This window comes from Ammodytes marinus, assembly GCF_949987685.1.
Source record: "Ammodytes marinus genome assembly, chromosome: 9".
Taxonomy (NCBI): Eukaryota; Metazoa; Chordata; class Actinopteri; order Uranoscopiformes; family Ammodytidae; genus Ammodytes; species Ammodytes marinus.
In genome coordinates, this window is record NC_137213.1 from 15,485,692 (window position 1) to 15,501,284 (window position 15,593).

A 15,593-nucleotide genomic window follows, 5' to 3' on the forward strand; every position below is an offset into this window, starting at 1 on the left:
TATGTGAGACTGCCCCCCTCTGGACATTCAATGTAAAAACACCACAGCAAAATAAGAACACTTGTTACTAAAATTATTTTGTAATTCCGAAGTCTTGTGTGGACTATTTAAACCTGCAGTGTGTAGAATTTTGGGTTTTATTTCCTAGCAGATTTTGTAGAAAGTAATTATAATATCCATAAGTACATTTAATTTAGTGCATAATAGCTGAAAAGAATGTTTTGAATTATTATCTTTTCCCTTAGAAAGGGTCTCATATATGTCCATATTTCTGCATATTTTGGACCAAGGCCTAGTGCCGCCATCTTGAAAGTGTCATAGTTGGAATGTCATCAGGTGCATTGTTTAAAATTTAGAATTGTTCTTGTCCTTGAAGGCCACTGTAGCTTCTGTTATTATTCTAAAGGGTTGGGGTTACCCAGGGAGCGTTGCATTCTAGAACTTTGTAGAACTTTCTTGATGATGTCATATTACACACTGCACCTTTAATATCAAATGTTCATTCATTATTCAAAACAGATCCAAGACAGTGTGATTTATATTCACAAATTTAAAATTTATTATACCAAATACAGGAACATCTGTGTTGTCTCTTTTCCATGTGGATATATTTGTTTGTATTACTGAACTTGACACAGTCATGCCGGTGATAACAGGTACTGTAGGAGGGAGATGAGTCTAGTATTACGTGTCCATGTATGTTTGTTTGTGTGTGTATGTGTGTGAATGTTTGTATGTGCGTGCATGTAAGTGTGCATGCAAATATCTGTCTATTAGTGTTCAGTAGATACAGTGATGACGACAGAACATCACAATCAAACAAAGTGGAGCAAACCATGGTAACTTTGTGTAGTTACATCCCATGGAATGTCGGGGTTTCTGAACTGCAATTGCACATATAGATTTGTGTGTGTCTGTTTGTGTGTGTGTGTATGTTTGTGTGTGTAGTATTTGTGGGTCTACGTAGTAAGATAAAGGGGGGCTGGTGACACCTCCATAAAAGCAAACGCTTGGTGAACCATACGTCCTCCCCAACAACTAAAACCTTCACCGACATACAGGTACGCAGTTCCTTTAAAAGCAACAGTATACAACATTTCTCTTATTTACAATCATTGGAAAAAAAATCACCATTTCTCTCAGAGAAGATTAGTAAAAGTGACTGAGTCACCATATAGAGTATGCAACTCCTAGGAGTTAGTATTTAAAATTTCTACAAAAACAATTCTATGCCATTTTACAGGCCAAGAGCCATGATTTACTGAAGAAATACAGTATATTTAAGTGCCCTATCTACAACAGTTAAGTGTGGTATTACAACATAGTTCACTGATAATAAAAAGATTATGTGTCTCTGTTTTTAAAAAGTTCTCGCAGCAACTTCACTGCGTTCACATTAAAAGATATGGTAAGTTCTTACAAAACAAAACAAACCATGGAACTGTTATCCATATTAACAAGTGTCGTGGCGAGCTAATGCTATTGCAAAGACTAGTGTTGATTACATACTCGGCTGGTCGTCTAATGTAAAAACAACAATTCACAGTCTGCGACACAAGGGCACAACCAAGGACACCAGAGAGGGCTGTCCAGGCTATTCAAGAGGGTCGAGTATCATTAAAGGGCTCATTTGCTTGTTTCGTTCTATGAGATGCTTAACCAAAAAAACAAACAAAAAAACGTGTAGAGCGGGTTGCAGTGCATGGTTCTTCGATGACGAGGCAGTGTAGAAAAAGTATGATCAAACGTTTTCATGTGCATTTTTGTAGCCTCTTGAAAAAAAGAAAATCGTCTGTTGAGTCCAGAAACCAAAGAAAAATGGAAAGGTTGATGGTAGGCTCCTGTGCTTGCTGCTGCAGCTCGGAGTGAGATGAGGCTGTAGTTAGTGAGTGGGTTGGTTGGTGGTGTCGGTTGTTGTTCAGAGAGGGGTGTCGTAGTAGTCTGTGGGCTGCTCGGTGCCCGGCGGCTTCTGCTGTTTCTGCTGATGCTGCTTCATGATTTCCTTCACCTCCTCCTCCAGCTCGGGCGGGATGATGAACTGGTCGTCAGGGTCGGGCTGGGCTGGGGCCGTGAAGTAACCGCCCACCTTCTTGGAGGGGGCGTCGGCCGCCACCTCGATAAGGTTGTGACTCCTCTCCTGGCGCGCCACGGACCCGTTGACCCTCCTCTTGCCTGACGACTTCCCTCCGTCCACACCGCCGCCCTGCCACGACTCGTCTCTCTCCAGCCCGCTGTCTCCAGCCTCGCCCGGGCTCATCATGTCCACCCCTTCCTCCAGAGGCTCTGGCGTGCATGGGGCTGGGGGAGGGACCAGAGGGAGAGTCAGCAGGGAAGATGAGGGTAGCGGTTCGGTTTGGGCTGACGAAGAAGAGGCCTCTGCTGCTTTGAGAGAATGGACGTCCGCCTCCACCTCCACCCGACTCCCGTTGGAGAAGACGCCGGCGATGGGCTCCTCGTCCTCGCTGTCCAGCCCGTTGTCGGACAGCGCGCTGGAGAAGGTGGCGCTGGACAGCTGCCTCTGGAAGGAGCCCGCCAGGCACGCCGGGTGGACCGCGCAGCAGCTGCGGGCGGAAGAGGGCAGCTCTGAAGAGGAACCGCCCCCCGGGTACAGGTACTGGCAGGGCTGCTGCTGGCTGTTGTTGTTGTTACCACAGTGGGCCTGCTGCTGCTGCTGCTGCTGGGACTGCAGCAGGGACAGCGGGTGGGCCTGGTGGTGCAGGTGGAGGTGAGGCTGGTGGTGGTGGGCCTGCTCGTGCAGCAGCACCAGGGAGATCTGCGGCGGCTCGTCGGACGATGCTGTGGAGCCCACCTCGCTGCTCATCTCACTGGTGCTGATCTCGCTGCTCATCTCGCTGCAGGAGGACGGGGGTACGGGCAGGGAGCCGTCAGAGGGCCGCTCCTTGATGGATGAGGAGGAGGAGGAGGAGGGGGGATAGGGGCCCAGGCCGGGGCTGGCTGGGGGCTGGGGAGGCTCCGAGCAGCAGCAGGAGCAGCAGTCCTCGCTCACACTGAGCTGGACCACCACGGCGCTGAGGCTGTCGGTGCAGCCGTAGCCCTGGGCCAGAGTACACAGCTTCTTGGCCGCGGCCAGGCCATCGGGTACGTTCCGCACGGCCTCCACGGCCTCGGTGGGAGACACGGCGTCCCACAGCCCTCTGCTGCCCAGGATGAAGAACTCGTCCTGCGGGGTGAGAGTGACCGTCTGCACGTAGGGACAAGGGATGACAGAGGGGTAGAGGAAGGAGTAGCCCATGATCCGGGTGGAATCGGTCACGCCGTTCACCTTGTTGTCCTGTAAGAAAAAGAGTGTAAAATATCAATACAGTGCTCAGCTAAAATTACATTACATTAGAAGGTGGTGTCAGTGATTCTGGAAAACGCTTGTAGTCCAAATCACTTTTTTGTCAAAATCAGTGGATATATCCTCACGATCCACTTCCTGTCGGTACTGTGAGTGTGTGTACGCTGAAAAAAAATCTGGTGTTAATACACAGCCTAGTTTGCAGAGCCTAGGCTGGTAGCGGAGATTTTGACAACAAGCGTTCTCCAGAATCACTGACCCCACCCTTAATGTACTCCACGTTGATTACAAGGCTCTTGGGATGTTTTTATTGAAAAGGATCTCTACCTCAGTGATGATTGCCCTGTGCTGCCTTATCCTGCGGTACTCCTCCTCGAGCCCTATATTGTGAAGCAGTGACAGCGACCACGGCTTCCCGTCTCGGCACAGAATGGCCTGGCACTTTCCCACATTAGCAGCTGTGAGTGTGAAGCAGCCGGCGGGGTCGGTAGGGTCGTGGCGAATGTGACACAAAGCCGCAGAGCCTCCCAGTTTCTGCCCAGCAGTTCCCAGCTTTCTGTTGTATGAAAAGAAGAGGGGATCAGAGAAACTAGTTAAAACATCTAACCATAATCCATTTATTGAGCAGATTTATGTATGGATTTGATTATAGATTAGGCTAGGGACAAAAAAAAAGAAGAAGAATCCCACAGGACGGTTGTTAAAGCCCTTGTTAACCAAAATCCACAAAATTCTTTGCACTATGTACAAATAATTTAGGGAGTAAGTTGCATGATAATAAGCATCTGAAAAGAGTAAGGCATATTTTCAAACCAAATTACAGATATTGTCATTCAAGTTTGATAAATTTAACAGAAATTTTGGTTTAGATGAGGCAGGCAATGGTCTGGGGCCGGTTTCCCAAAGCCTTCGTAGAGCCTTCTTAACGCTACGTCATTCGTAACCCCTACGTAGAGTTCCTACTTAACATTTCGCCTGTTTCCCGAAACGTTCTTTGCTACGAATCTCTTTCGTACATCCTACGTTGGTAAGGTTGGTCTGGAGCGCCCGCAGAGCCTTCTTAGCTCTACCGTAGGGATGTTTCAGCTCTCATTTGTGTCATTTAACTAATAAATCTGACTGTATTTCGTATCAAACGGACACAGCGATGACTGTATTAAATAACAAACTGTTAAAAACGATAACTATAGCGTAGCCTACATATCACATTTAAAGTAAGCTATATATTTTAGCAGAATACCATTCACTCTGATTCACAAAGTGTTCAAACTATAAGTAGCCTACATAGTCATCTAACTGACTTGACAATCAGCATTAACTGATTGGATGCGATGTCCGTCAATATGAAAATAGGCTACTTTATACGTGATACACTACAGCCTACAGTCGGATCGTTTTTATCAGTTTGATATTTAATACAGTCATTGCTGTGTCCCTTTGATATGAAATACAGTCAGATTTATAAGTTTAATGACAAGTGAAGTCCCTGCGATCGCTGTGGCATCGCCAGAGATAGGCTTGGCTACAGACCCCCACATTTCCTTCCGTAAGCACCATGCGTAAAACGGACACGAGTGACATCCCTGTTGCGCATGGAACTGCCACAAGTCATTCATGAAGAAAATAATTGCTGGAAACAATCTTAATCTCCTCCGCTGTTTCTATATTTTTCTATAGCCTAGGCTACCTTTTTTAAATCAGTAGGCCTATAGGCTATGGTAATACGTTCGACCAAGGTTAACACTAGAACCATCGCACTGTGTTCCACACACTGCGGAGCTGTCAGCTGAGCTCAGCTGACAGCTCCGCAGTGTGCGTCGGATTCTCCGCCTCAAAACATGTAAACGTGTGAAAAAATGAATGAATAATCAATTAAAGCTTACCTTAAAATAAGTGTGCCATGTTACTGTTTATTGTATTTAGGATTTTAGCTCATTTGGACGCTGTTTGGGCCGTCTGTTTTTATTGATATAGGCCATTGGCGATATTCTACTTTCAGTTTCCTTACTGACCCACCACGAAACGTGATTATTGTTCTTAAAGATACTTAGATTATAAAGCAAGAGGTGTTAAATAAATGTTTCGGCTTAGAAGGATTTCTAGTAATCTTTTATTCGCAAAGACTTGTCATGCAGCCAGGGCCGCTGCTACGCTTTTGGGTGCCCTAAGCAGAAATTGTCAGTGATGCCCACCCCCCCCACGAAAAAAAAAAAACACCAAGAAGCTCGCGAGCGAAATTTTTTTGCCCTTGCAAGATCTCTGCGACTGCTTTTTGGCACATTTGCCAGCATTTACTAACAGAAAGAACAGCTTAACTTGTGAAAAAACTGCCTTTGCAAAGGAATTGAGTGATAGGATCATAGACTGATTATGAGATAATGGGCCCCTGGGCTTACACTCTTAAAGGGCCCCCCACTTGTCCCTATCCAGTCAGGTACACTGAATTTTCTACACGGATACATACAATTAATGGCAAAAACATATTAAGGAAGTCAGTGTTTCCCACAGGATTTTGGGGTATTGTTGGAGGGACCCTGTATCTTGTTGGGGGGTGGGTGGGTGGAATTTTTTTTACCTTTTTAAAGTAAAATGCATCAATCTGGTGCACTTTGTGAGGAAATTTTAGAGACTAGAGAGATATCAAATCTTGAGCTGCAGAAGGAACATTATTTTTCAGATTTTTCTTAAACAGGTAGCACTCTTTACTCTGCAACTGTAAAAACAGTAGATTGGTCTGCAGACCCATGTTCTATGATGGAGGGGCCCATTTCAACAGATAAAGGGTGGATATGAACAATTTAGAATTCACACATATAAAGTTTATTTGTGTATGTGTGAGGGGGCCTTCAACCCCCTTAGACAGAGCTACTAATGCTGTTGTTTTTAACTTGCTTTTGTATTTCTCCCCTACTAGTTGAGGGGCCCATGATGATTTCTATCTTGTTACATTTTAATGAGTATTTATATTTAGGCTATTCCTTTTTGGACCCTGTTATTGACCCTGTTATTGACATCAGTGACAGAGCTCTTTGACTATGCAACATGAAAAGTTACTATCAGTATCTCTGGCTAAGGGCCCCCCTGAGCCCTTGGGCCCCTGGGCCTGTGCCCGGTGTGCCTGTGCAGTAATCCACCCCTGGATAGGTTACACAATTAAGAAAAAACAACGATGGGCCTGTTCATAACTAATTTATATATTTTTTGTAATGTAATGATTATCATGAACTTTAAAAAAAAAAAACTATTTTGGGGGGCCCCCGGACCATCTCTGTTTCCTTTTTAATAAAAAAAATAAAAAAATAAATTATATATATTTTTTTTTGGGGTGCCCCCCCCAGGAACTTGGTGCCCTACGCAGTCTGCGTACTCTGCGTATAGGGAGCGGCGGCCCTGCATGCAGCTTCGCATGAAATAAGCAGGAAATGGAAAATCGAACTCTGAGCAATCGATTTCAGCAGTGTACGTACGACGTATGGAGTGTTTCTCCTAAGAGACCGTTCGGGAACCACGACTACAGAGGTAAACAACTTTGGTAAGTCATAACGTAGGAGTCTTCGTAGCTCGCTAAGAGATGACGTTATCGGGAAACCGGCCCCAGGTTCTTATGACACAATAAGTGTTTTGAACCAATCACTGCAGTTTTCTGCCCAAAACTTTCTATAAAAACAATGACTGTTGCCATGGAGACCGTTTGATAGCTCAGTCTCCATGGCTAACTAATGGATAATATTTATGAAAAAAAATCAAAAAAACAAACATATTATGTCTATCACAACTTTGATATGATATTTTGACTTTTTTCAATTTTAAACCAGGTTTACAGAGGCTTTAAAAAATGCCCGTGGAGCCCCGTTGTGTACCTTTGCATTACTAGGAAGGTGTTGGTCATGTAGTCCTCTTCGCTCTTGGTCTTGTGGAGTTCTTCGGCCAACACATCGTTCATGGTGCACTGCAGAAGGTAGGGCACTTCCACGTTCCTGTCCCCATCGAACACGCCGTACAGAGCCTCGCGACTCCCACAGAAACTGTTTACCGACAGAGCTGCAACACACAGTCTGCAGAGAAAAGAAAAAAAAACTAGGCATAACGTAATTGTAGCGTGTGCTCACGTGTAAACAATGAGAGCTTCAAATATATTATAACACCTTTGTTCACATATGTCCTCCACATATAAGCATGCAGACACTGCCTTACATAATACTATTTGACTGTACAGTCATCAAAGCAAACTTGCCTAAAGAACAAACATGGGAAATGCACAAACAGTATGTGAAATTGCTAGAATCTCTTATTTGGCATAGGACATTAAAGTGTCAAGTTGTAAATTGAGCCCACTCGGACACGTTTTGGCATGTGAGCAAACATGATTCATGTTTTCAGCGAGCGCTGGTTCAATATATTTGCTTTCGCTTGAGTCATCTGTCTTTAACAATGAGCATTCTCAAGAGGGTTTAGCATTAGCGAGGCTTAACTGGACTGGAGTGAGGCGGTGGTGTGTTTCTTTTCTTTTTTTATCATTGACTGAATTGAACTCACTTGTTCTTGACTCCCGAGGCCTCTGTGTAACCATGACTCCACACAGCAGGCCCACCAGATGCCTCATTGGAGAAGGTTGGAGGCGGATCAATGCGAAAGCAGCGAATGTTACTGAAAAACAATACAAAAAAAAACACAAGTATATGAAGATCTCACAGAGGTATAGAGATGCCTGAAAATTCTCACACTATTCTAGTCAGTTTTTTTTTTTTTTTTTTTTTTCTATCATACAAAGGTGAGATTAGTTTGGATAATAGTATTTTCAGGGGGCTAACTGGGCAATTACAGCAGGAAGTAATATAATAACAAAAGGCAGGTTTAAGTCTCATTGTCAGTTCTACATGGCAGGGAGAAAAGGAACATACTTGAGCTGTTCGAGGGTTTTGTGGTCCAGGTTTAGACGAGGGTTTCCAGTCAGGTCCAGTTCCTGAAGCTTTGGAGGCAGATTCTCTGGCAGAGTGATCTCAGTCAGCTCATTGCAGCTCAGGTCCACACACTGACCACAGAGGTTATAGATTATTAGATGAACAACTTGCTATTCTCGCAAAGCCAGACCAAACTACAGCTAGTAGTATGGTCTGGAACCAAGCTATGTCGTTTCGAGGCACTAAGCCCAGGAAGCCGCAACATGTCCTTTCACAATAGTGTCATTTGGTGCCAACCATCATGGACATATTATAAAAGGTGCCGACCAACAGCGCTAATGACCTGTGCCGTGTGTGCGCATGCCATAAGCTGGATACTATCAAACCGTTTCAAAAACACACACGCACTTTCTGTTGTCTCCCGTTCTGAGCGGAGCATAAATGGAAGGCTACAGCGGGGAAGAGTAAGGGGAAGGGGAGGAGTTTGATATGCTTGTTGTTTATATCCGGTTAGCCAGACTAACAACTTGCAAACATGCACATGGAGCACACAGTACGCACTTGGTGGCTGTCGCATACGCCGCGCATAAAGACACGCGGTGCTGTGCTGCTGTTACTACAGTCTTACCTTCATCTCCATCAGCTGCATGACCTCAGGAAAGACCTCGATGGAGTTGGAGTGGGCGATGAGTGTGTGCATCCGCCGGCAGTTCATGATGGTTGTGGGCACAGTCTTCAGCATGTTGCCACTCAGGTCCACCTCCTCCAACTCCTCCAACTTGGCCATTTTACTGTAGAACAAAAGGGGGAAGCAGACAGAAGTGAGGTCAATGCTAAAAATCATCAACCGGTGAGAGGTATCAGCAACAATTCCTTTGGTTTTCCAAGGACAAGTGGATTTCATTTAGCCGGCCCCTTTATACAAAGTGACTTCCAATAAGTGCATTTGACCACGAAGGTACAAACTGAGAACAGCAACAATCATGTAAGAACATTGGCGTCAAAAACGCCACACTACAAAGTGCTACATCTAAGTGCAACATGTAAGTGTATTTCATTTTTAAAGATATTTTTTGGGCATTTTTATGCTTTATTTGACAGTGCAGAGGTGAAATGGGGCAGAGAGGGGAGTGACATGCAGAGAACGACCACGGGCGGGAATCGAACCCAGGTCTGCTGCTGGGCCCGGCCCGGGGGGGGGACGCCCTCCCAACTGAGCTAAGGGCGCCCCCGTGTATTTCATTTTTAAATGTATAACCATGATCATCTGCTTAGCCATTGGCAATTACATAATCTGACTCAATAATGACAATAGGTTCCTGTCCGAATGTGAATGTGGGTTAGTGGCTAGAAAAGGACAAATAACACCAGTGAACGCTTCTTTCTTTACCTGGCCGGGAAGGTCTGGAGATGGTTGTAGGCCATGTGCAGAACACGAAGGTGTGTGTGGCCCGTTAGCATGGGCACACACTTGTCCGTCAGCCTGTTATTGGTCAGGTAGAGCTCCTGGAGGATGCTCCGGCTGTCCTCCGATAGGCTGGATGGCGGCAGGTGCTCCAGCTTATTGGCTGATGCATTCAAGCATCGTAAGCTGAAAAGTACGGAAGAAAGTACAACGACTCAAGTGTTTTGTCCTCCTTCAGACAGGTGAGAAGAAAGTGACGAGTCACTTTAATTACAAACTTATACATGAATCCCTACTTCTATTACCCCCCCCCCCCTCCTATTAAAAGCTCTCCCTCTCCAATATTGGCCCTGGTTGGTTGTTCTCTATTGGCCTGTCATCCTTGCCCTTGGATGTCCTAGTGCCCTCGATTAGGATCCTATTCCTCCATTCATTTATGTAATCCGTCTCCATATATCTGCCCTTTTCCTACGCTCAATCTTCTTGTCAGGTGGCGGGTGCGTTTGTCTGAAACAAACTACAATTTTTTTTTTTCCAGCCGATGATTAATGCTACCTGTCAGATTTGAGGAACAGGTTGCACGGCAACTCCACCAGTTGATTGTGTTGCACGTCCAAAACCTCCAGCAGAGGGCGCTCCACTCTTTCGGGCAGCTTCTGCAACTGGTTATGTCCTGTGCTCAGCTTCCTCAGACTGTTGCTGCATAACAACCTGCGGCAAAGATGAATATATACAGATGGTCGGGTCAGTACCAGATAAACACATGGACTCTTCTGAACACGCGGTGGTGTATTAGATGTATAAATGAACAATAAAGTAGAAGGATAGATCAACAGATAGATAGTTAACAGGGTAGAAAGTGACATCATACGGCGGTAAGCAGGGGTCACAAGAGTCAGCCACACAGTTGGCTAAAATGTATCCGCAGACAATGAGGGGAAAAGAGACGCACAGAGAAAGAGAGAGAGAGGGAGAGAGAGAGAGGAGAGGAGAGGAGGAACTAAGTGAGTAGCGTCTGAACTGACCTTCGAAAAAGCCTATATAGAGAGGAAGAGAATGGAGGAAGGCCGCGGAGGTTACGGGCTATCTGTGTGATTTATGAGTCTCTATGGGGGATAAATGACTGGCCGGCAAAGGGGCAGGGAGAATATTGCAGCACACTATACTACTCCATCTACAAGCTTAAACAGACACATTAGCCAAGAGATAGCGAGAGAGAGAGAGAGAGAGAGAGAGAGAGAGATAGACTCACCGCGCAGGGAGCTCAGTGATGAGATTGTGGCTCACGTCCAGAACTTCCAGTTTCTTAGCTTCACACAGCCATTCTGGCAAGGACTCCATATGGTTCCTATGGGAGGACAAGGGGGTGTTATGTGGATGATGACAAATTATAAGCAGTTTGTAAATCAGGATACCCCAACATGGAAAATAGTGAACCGAGTACAGTCCTGCTGTTCTAGAAAAAAAGACAAGGCAAAGCAACTGCAGTTCTGGGTTAAAATTATATTAATAATTAATCATATTCCCTTTGTAAGCTAAGTCTCAACAAAACATTACCTTAAATGTAACGCTAAGTATCTTCATATTTCTACTCCATTTGATCTTATTTCTTCTTACTACTATTGTCATGCCTAGATTTGTTTATTTCATGTCTATTTTAATGGGAAGCTGGTACTGCATGTACTTTTATCATTGTAAAGCACTTTGAGCTGCATTTCTTGTATGAAAGGTGATATACAAATAAAGTTTACAAAACAGATTGTATGCATTTATGACACTCTCTCAAGGCCAAACAGAGAAACTGATTTTCAATAAATTCAGCACTAAAAAATTGGAGCCCTGTTCCCATGCCTGCTTGTTGTCCACAGCATGTTCATTACAGTAGCCCATCTTTCACTATACAACCCAAGGTGAAAGGTCAGGGCCGACCTGGTTAAAGAACGACAGCCCTGTGACATTTCATGGCACTGTCAGAGATCAGTTTGCCAACTATTTGGCTGTGCGGTCACAAGGTCTTTGAACTAATATTCCTCTTTCTAGGGCAGAGAGGATGCACTGTAAATGAGCTACATTTTCAATTAAATTTTTTCCCCACAATTAGAGCAGCTTTCCTTGTGTGTGTGTATGTGTATGTGTGTGTTTGTTTTTGTGTGTCTGGTGTGTGAGTGCTACTGCGATTCCCCCCCCCCCCCCCTCACCTCGAGATGTCCATGCAACTGAGATTGGAGGGCACAGGGCTGACATCCAGTTGTCGTATCTCTGTGGGGAGAAATGCAAACACATTAACCTACAGCAAGGACAGACACAGCCTATTACCAGAGCAGGTAGATGGAAAATGGAGGGGAACGATTTGGAAGTGGGAGTGGGAGGGGGGGTGACAAGTTACAGAGGGATGATGGAGAGGGACAATGAGTCTGCAGCACTGATGAGCAAAATGAATGCGTTTAGAGAGTTTAGAGCATGGGAGCAAATGAAGTTTTATACGGGGAAAGAAAGGAGTGACATCTGTGAGGTAAGAAGATGTGCGACAGGTTGAAATAAACAAATTCATGCTAGGAGTGTGTAAATAACTAGTTTCATCATGATTCGATATTAGATCGATTCAGTGGTCACAAAGTCTGCTGTGATACGACTTCAATTCGATTAGATTCAGGGGCTTGCGATTGATATGAGACAATATCCTTTGCCCATTTAACACAACCTGTTACATTTATATAAAAAAATAACCAAGATATGATTTAACCATTTTATTTCTGAGCTTTTCCATATACAGTATTTAAATGAAAAACAAATACTTTTTTTCGATGGAAATAGTGCCACACAGATGTGCAGAAAGATTGTCAAAATAAAAGTGTATAACAAAGACGCCGATATGCATTGATGTTTGGGGGTGGGGGGTCGCTCCCGCTGTAGTGGTTTGAGTGTCTGCCCATCCGAGTCGTTCTCTGCATGTCATTCCCCTCTCTACCCCATTTCATCTCTGTCTCTCCAAAACTGTCTAATAAAAGCATAAAAAATGCCCCAAACTCTAGCCTGGAAATCCAGACCTGCCGCTGGCAATAAAAAAATTTGCTCAGCCTGTTGGTCTGGACACTCTCAATTGAAGCTCATTAACTATGTCGGAAAATTCTGACTTACCAATCATATCGTTCTATCTGATATGGGCGGGCCAGAGCCCTATTTATGGTGCCATATGTATGGTACGTAGTTTGAGTTTAAAACGGCTTAGACCTCGGCACTTAACAATTTGGAAGACAGCACTCAAATCTTTCATTAGCAAGAAAGAAGAATTTCTTGTTTTGCCGACCGACAACTGCAACATTGTAATTTAACAGTTAGCCCGCTGTTCGCTAAATGAAGGGGGCTTAATACGCCACCTTGTTCATTGCTCTGATTGGTTGTATTGCTATCCAATTGTGTGCAGTGGTATTTGAAATGCACGCAATTTGAGTTGAAAGGTGCCACTCCTTGAGTTGGGAAGGTATATTGATCGTGGCCAGACCCTAGGGTGGGGCGGTTGCATCAATAGATACAGTTCTATCTTTTTTCCTATAAGTGATTTCAGTTGAGAAAGCTTGCCTAAAACCCACCGTTGTTGGAGGCGTAGATGCCTTTGAGCAGGCAGCCCTTGGCCTTGAGGCCGGCGATGCGGTTCCTCTCGCAGTGCAGCACCTCCAGACGCGGGAAGACGGAGGCGTCCAGCTCCGTCAGCCTGTTGTCCCTCACATCCAGCTGGGTCACGTGCCTCAGCAGGTCAGGCTCATCCGGCACCATGCTGGAGATCTTATTCAACCTGACGAGAGAGAGAGAGAGAGAGAGAGAGAGAGAGAGAGAGAGAGAGAGAGAGAGAGAGAGAGAGAGAGAGAGAGAGAGAGAGAGAGAGAGAGAGAGAGAGAGAGAGAGAGAGAGCAGAGGAGGCAAAAGGGTTCAGCTCAGCAATTGGATCAAGGCTGAACTGCCCAGGCTGTGTGGCCTTTCTCATAAGGCGAAGGGAACATGCCTAAGGTGGTGGCTGATAAATATCGTGCTGCAGCTTCTCCACTCCTGTTTTTTAGTACTCGGCTGTGTTGTGTGCACACAACATGATGATGGCAGTGGGTTTTCGATTTACAAAAGTGAGTGGTGGATTTGTAGCAGTTTAGATGATTATCATCCTGCCCCCTGTTGCAAGCTTTCAGTTATTAGAAGCAGTCCATGAAAAAAATTATAATGTATGGGACAAATAAAAGAGATCTTAATATGATTATGTTGCAGAAACTAATGCTACGATCGAATAATAGCCCTATTTGTCTTGATTTACGGGTGCAGGCTTTGCAATAAAAAGACGCATTATGGAGTTGAACTGTTATTTAAGAAAAACAGGCTTTTGAAGATTTTTTTTTTATAGAATATATTTGTGTTTTTGAACTATCGCTCACACATGCATTTTAAATGAAGTCTTCTTTGCCCCTGGGAGCTTGTGTTGAGCATTTTAAACACATTTTCTTTTTGACCAAAAAACGATGACTCAATTACCTCAAAGTCATCGCTACATATGAATAATTGTTTCAACTCCTTGACTGGAAAACATTTTCTGGGATTCAATTCAACAGAGGCAAATAGCTGCGGCGCCGAATAAAAGATACGAACACATCCTCATCAGAGATACCAAGTGATCGTTGTCCAAAACAAGCTGAGAACGCTGGGAAACGTATTCACTGACCTTGTCCAAGCGAAGCCAGAAGGAGTGAAGTATTAACTGGAAAAATAGTGCAAGTCACTTCAGCTCTCTGCTTTTTTGCAAACAGTGAGAAGACACCCGACGGAGACACTACAGGCAAATGATTTCCCGATCCTGTGTCGTCCGACTGTGGCTCGTGTTCTTAAGTGTTTTTGTTTCTATCATTAGTGGGCTGGCATGTTTCATTCAGTATATTTCCTTTGGACGAGCATGTCTTGAGGACTTAAAGGGTCACTTTGCAACTTTGGGTGTGTCAGAGAGGTGAATATTTTTGAATATAACAAACTTTTCTCTCTGGAAAATTGGATCTCTGGAACACTGTTTGAAGTTAGAACGCTTCCTGAAAAGTTACTGTTCCATAGCTTTGTTTGCAAACTAATTTTAGCCTCACGCTTAGTTCCTCAAAATAATTTTGTTTTGATCTATGATGATAGAATTATGCAATACTAAAGTATGACATGTAGAGACAATTTGTTTTGTAAACTACCTGCATGGCTCTGCAAATGTAAACAAACCCCCCTCTGCTAAAACTGTTTAGTGCACCTTTAAAGGGATGCTTGTTCTTCATAAAGTTATCAAGCTTGAATCACAGCTGACTTTGATATCATTTCAACGTAATTAGTACCTCAGATCGATGTGTTTGACGTGCAGCAGTCTGAAGTTCTGCAGGGTGAGTGTTTCTAGGTTGTTTCCAGCCATGCACAGCTTCTCCATGGCGACCAACTGCTCCAGCACCTGTGGCACGTGGTCAAACTGGTTGAAGGAAAGGCCGAGGTAGCTCAGCCTCTGGAGGGAGCCCAGCTCGTTGGGCAGCTCAGCTAGACTGTTGCCGTCCAACAGGAATGTCTGCAAACTGAGTGAGAGTGAACACAAGATTACACGATTGAACCCCCATTAAGAAAAAGAGGTGATAGGCAGGATGGAAGTCTGTCCAAAAGAGTTTTAATCTTCATTTGCACACATTTGGACTTGAACTTTCAGCATCGCACAGCAGATGGCAGTAGCAGCATTAAAGCCCTACCGGCCACTTGAGGAATTTTCACAGGCATACCAGATCATTCCTGCAGATTAACTGCTCATCCGGGCCTGTTTGTCGAAACCAAAAACCTGTACATGGTTTTGTGTTGGTTTGAATGGGGTTAGTTGGACTTCGCACAATGCATGAAATTGTATTTTTTCATTTCAAATATTTATTACATTTTGCTAACTGACACTGCTCTTAAGCGTGAGTGAAAGGGATTTCCCACAGGCAAGGGGGGGGGATAT

General features: G+C 44.5%; 1 protein-coding gene across 1 annotated transcript in view; it reads right to left on the minus strand.

Annotated features, from left to right (window-relative positions):
• Positions 1-590: 590 nt before the first annotated feature.
• The window catches only part of phlpp1 (PH domain and leucine rich repeat protein phosphatase 1), a 53,663-nt gene continuing 38,660 nt past the window's right edge, over positions 591-15,593 (minus strand). The window contains exons 6-17 of the mRNA XM_080033699.1: positions 14,953-15,180; positions 13,198-13,400; positions 11,806-11,866; positions 10,860-10,955; positions 10,163-10,318; positions 9,593-9,793; positions 8,831-8,993; positions 8,203-8,333; positions 7,838-7,948; positions 7,162-7,356; positions 3,629-3,857; positions 591-3,292 (exon numbers count right to left, since the gene is read on the minus strand). Of these exons, the coding sequence (XP_079889825.1) occupies positions 1,919-3,292; positions 3,629-3,857; positions 7,162-7,356; positions 7,838-7,948; positions 8,203-8,333; positions 8,831-8,993; positions 9,593-9,793; positions 10,163-10,318; positions 10,860-10,955; positions 11,806-11,866; positions 13,198-13,400; positions 14,953-15,180 (3,148 nt within the window). The 3' untranslated portion in view covers positions 591-1,918. The remainder of the gene's footprint in view (positions 3,293-3,628; positions 3,858-7,161; positions 7,357-7,837; positions 7,949-8,202; positions 8,334-8,830; positions 8,994-9,592; positions 9,794-10,162; positions 10,319-10,859; positions 10,956-11,805; positions 11,867-13,197; positions 13,401-14,952; positions 15,181-15,593) is intronic.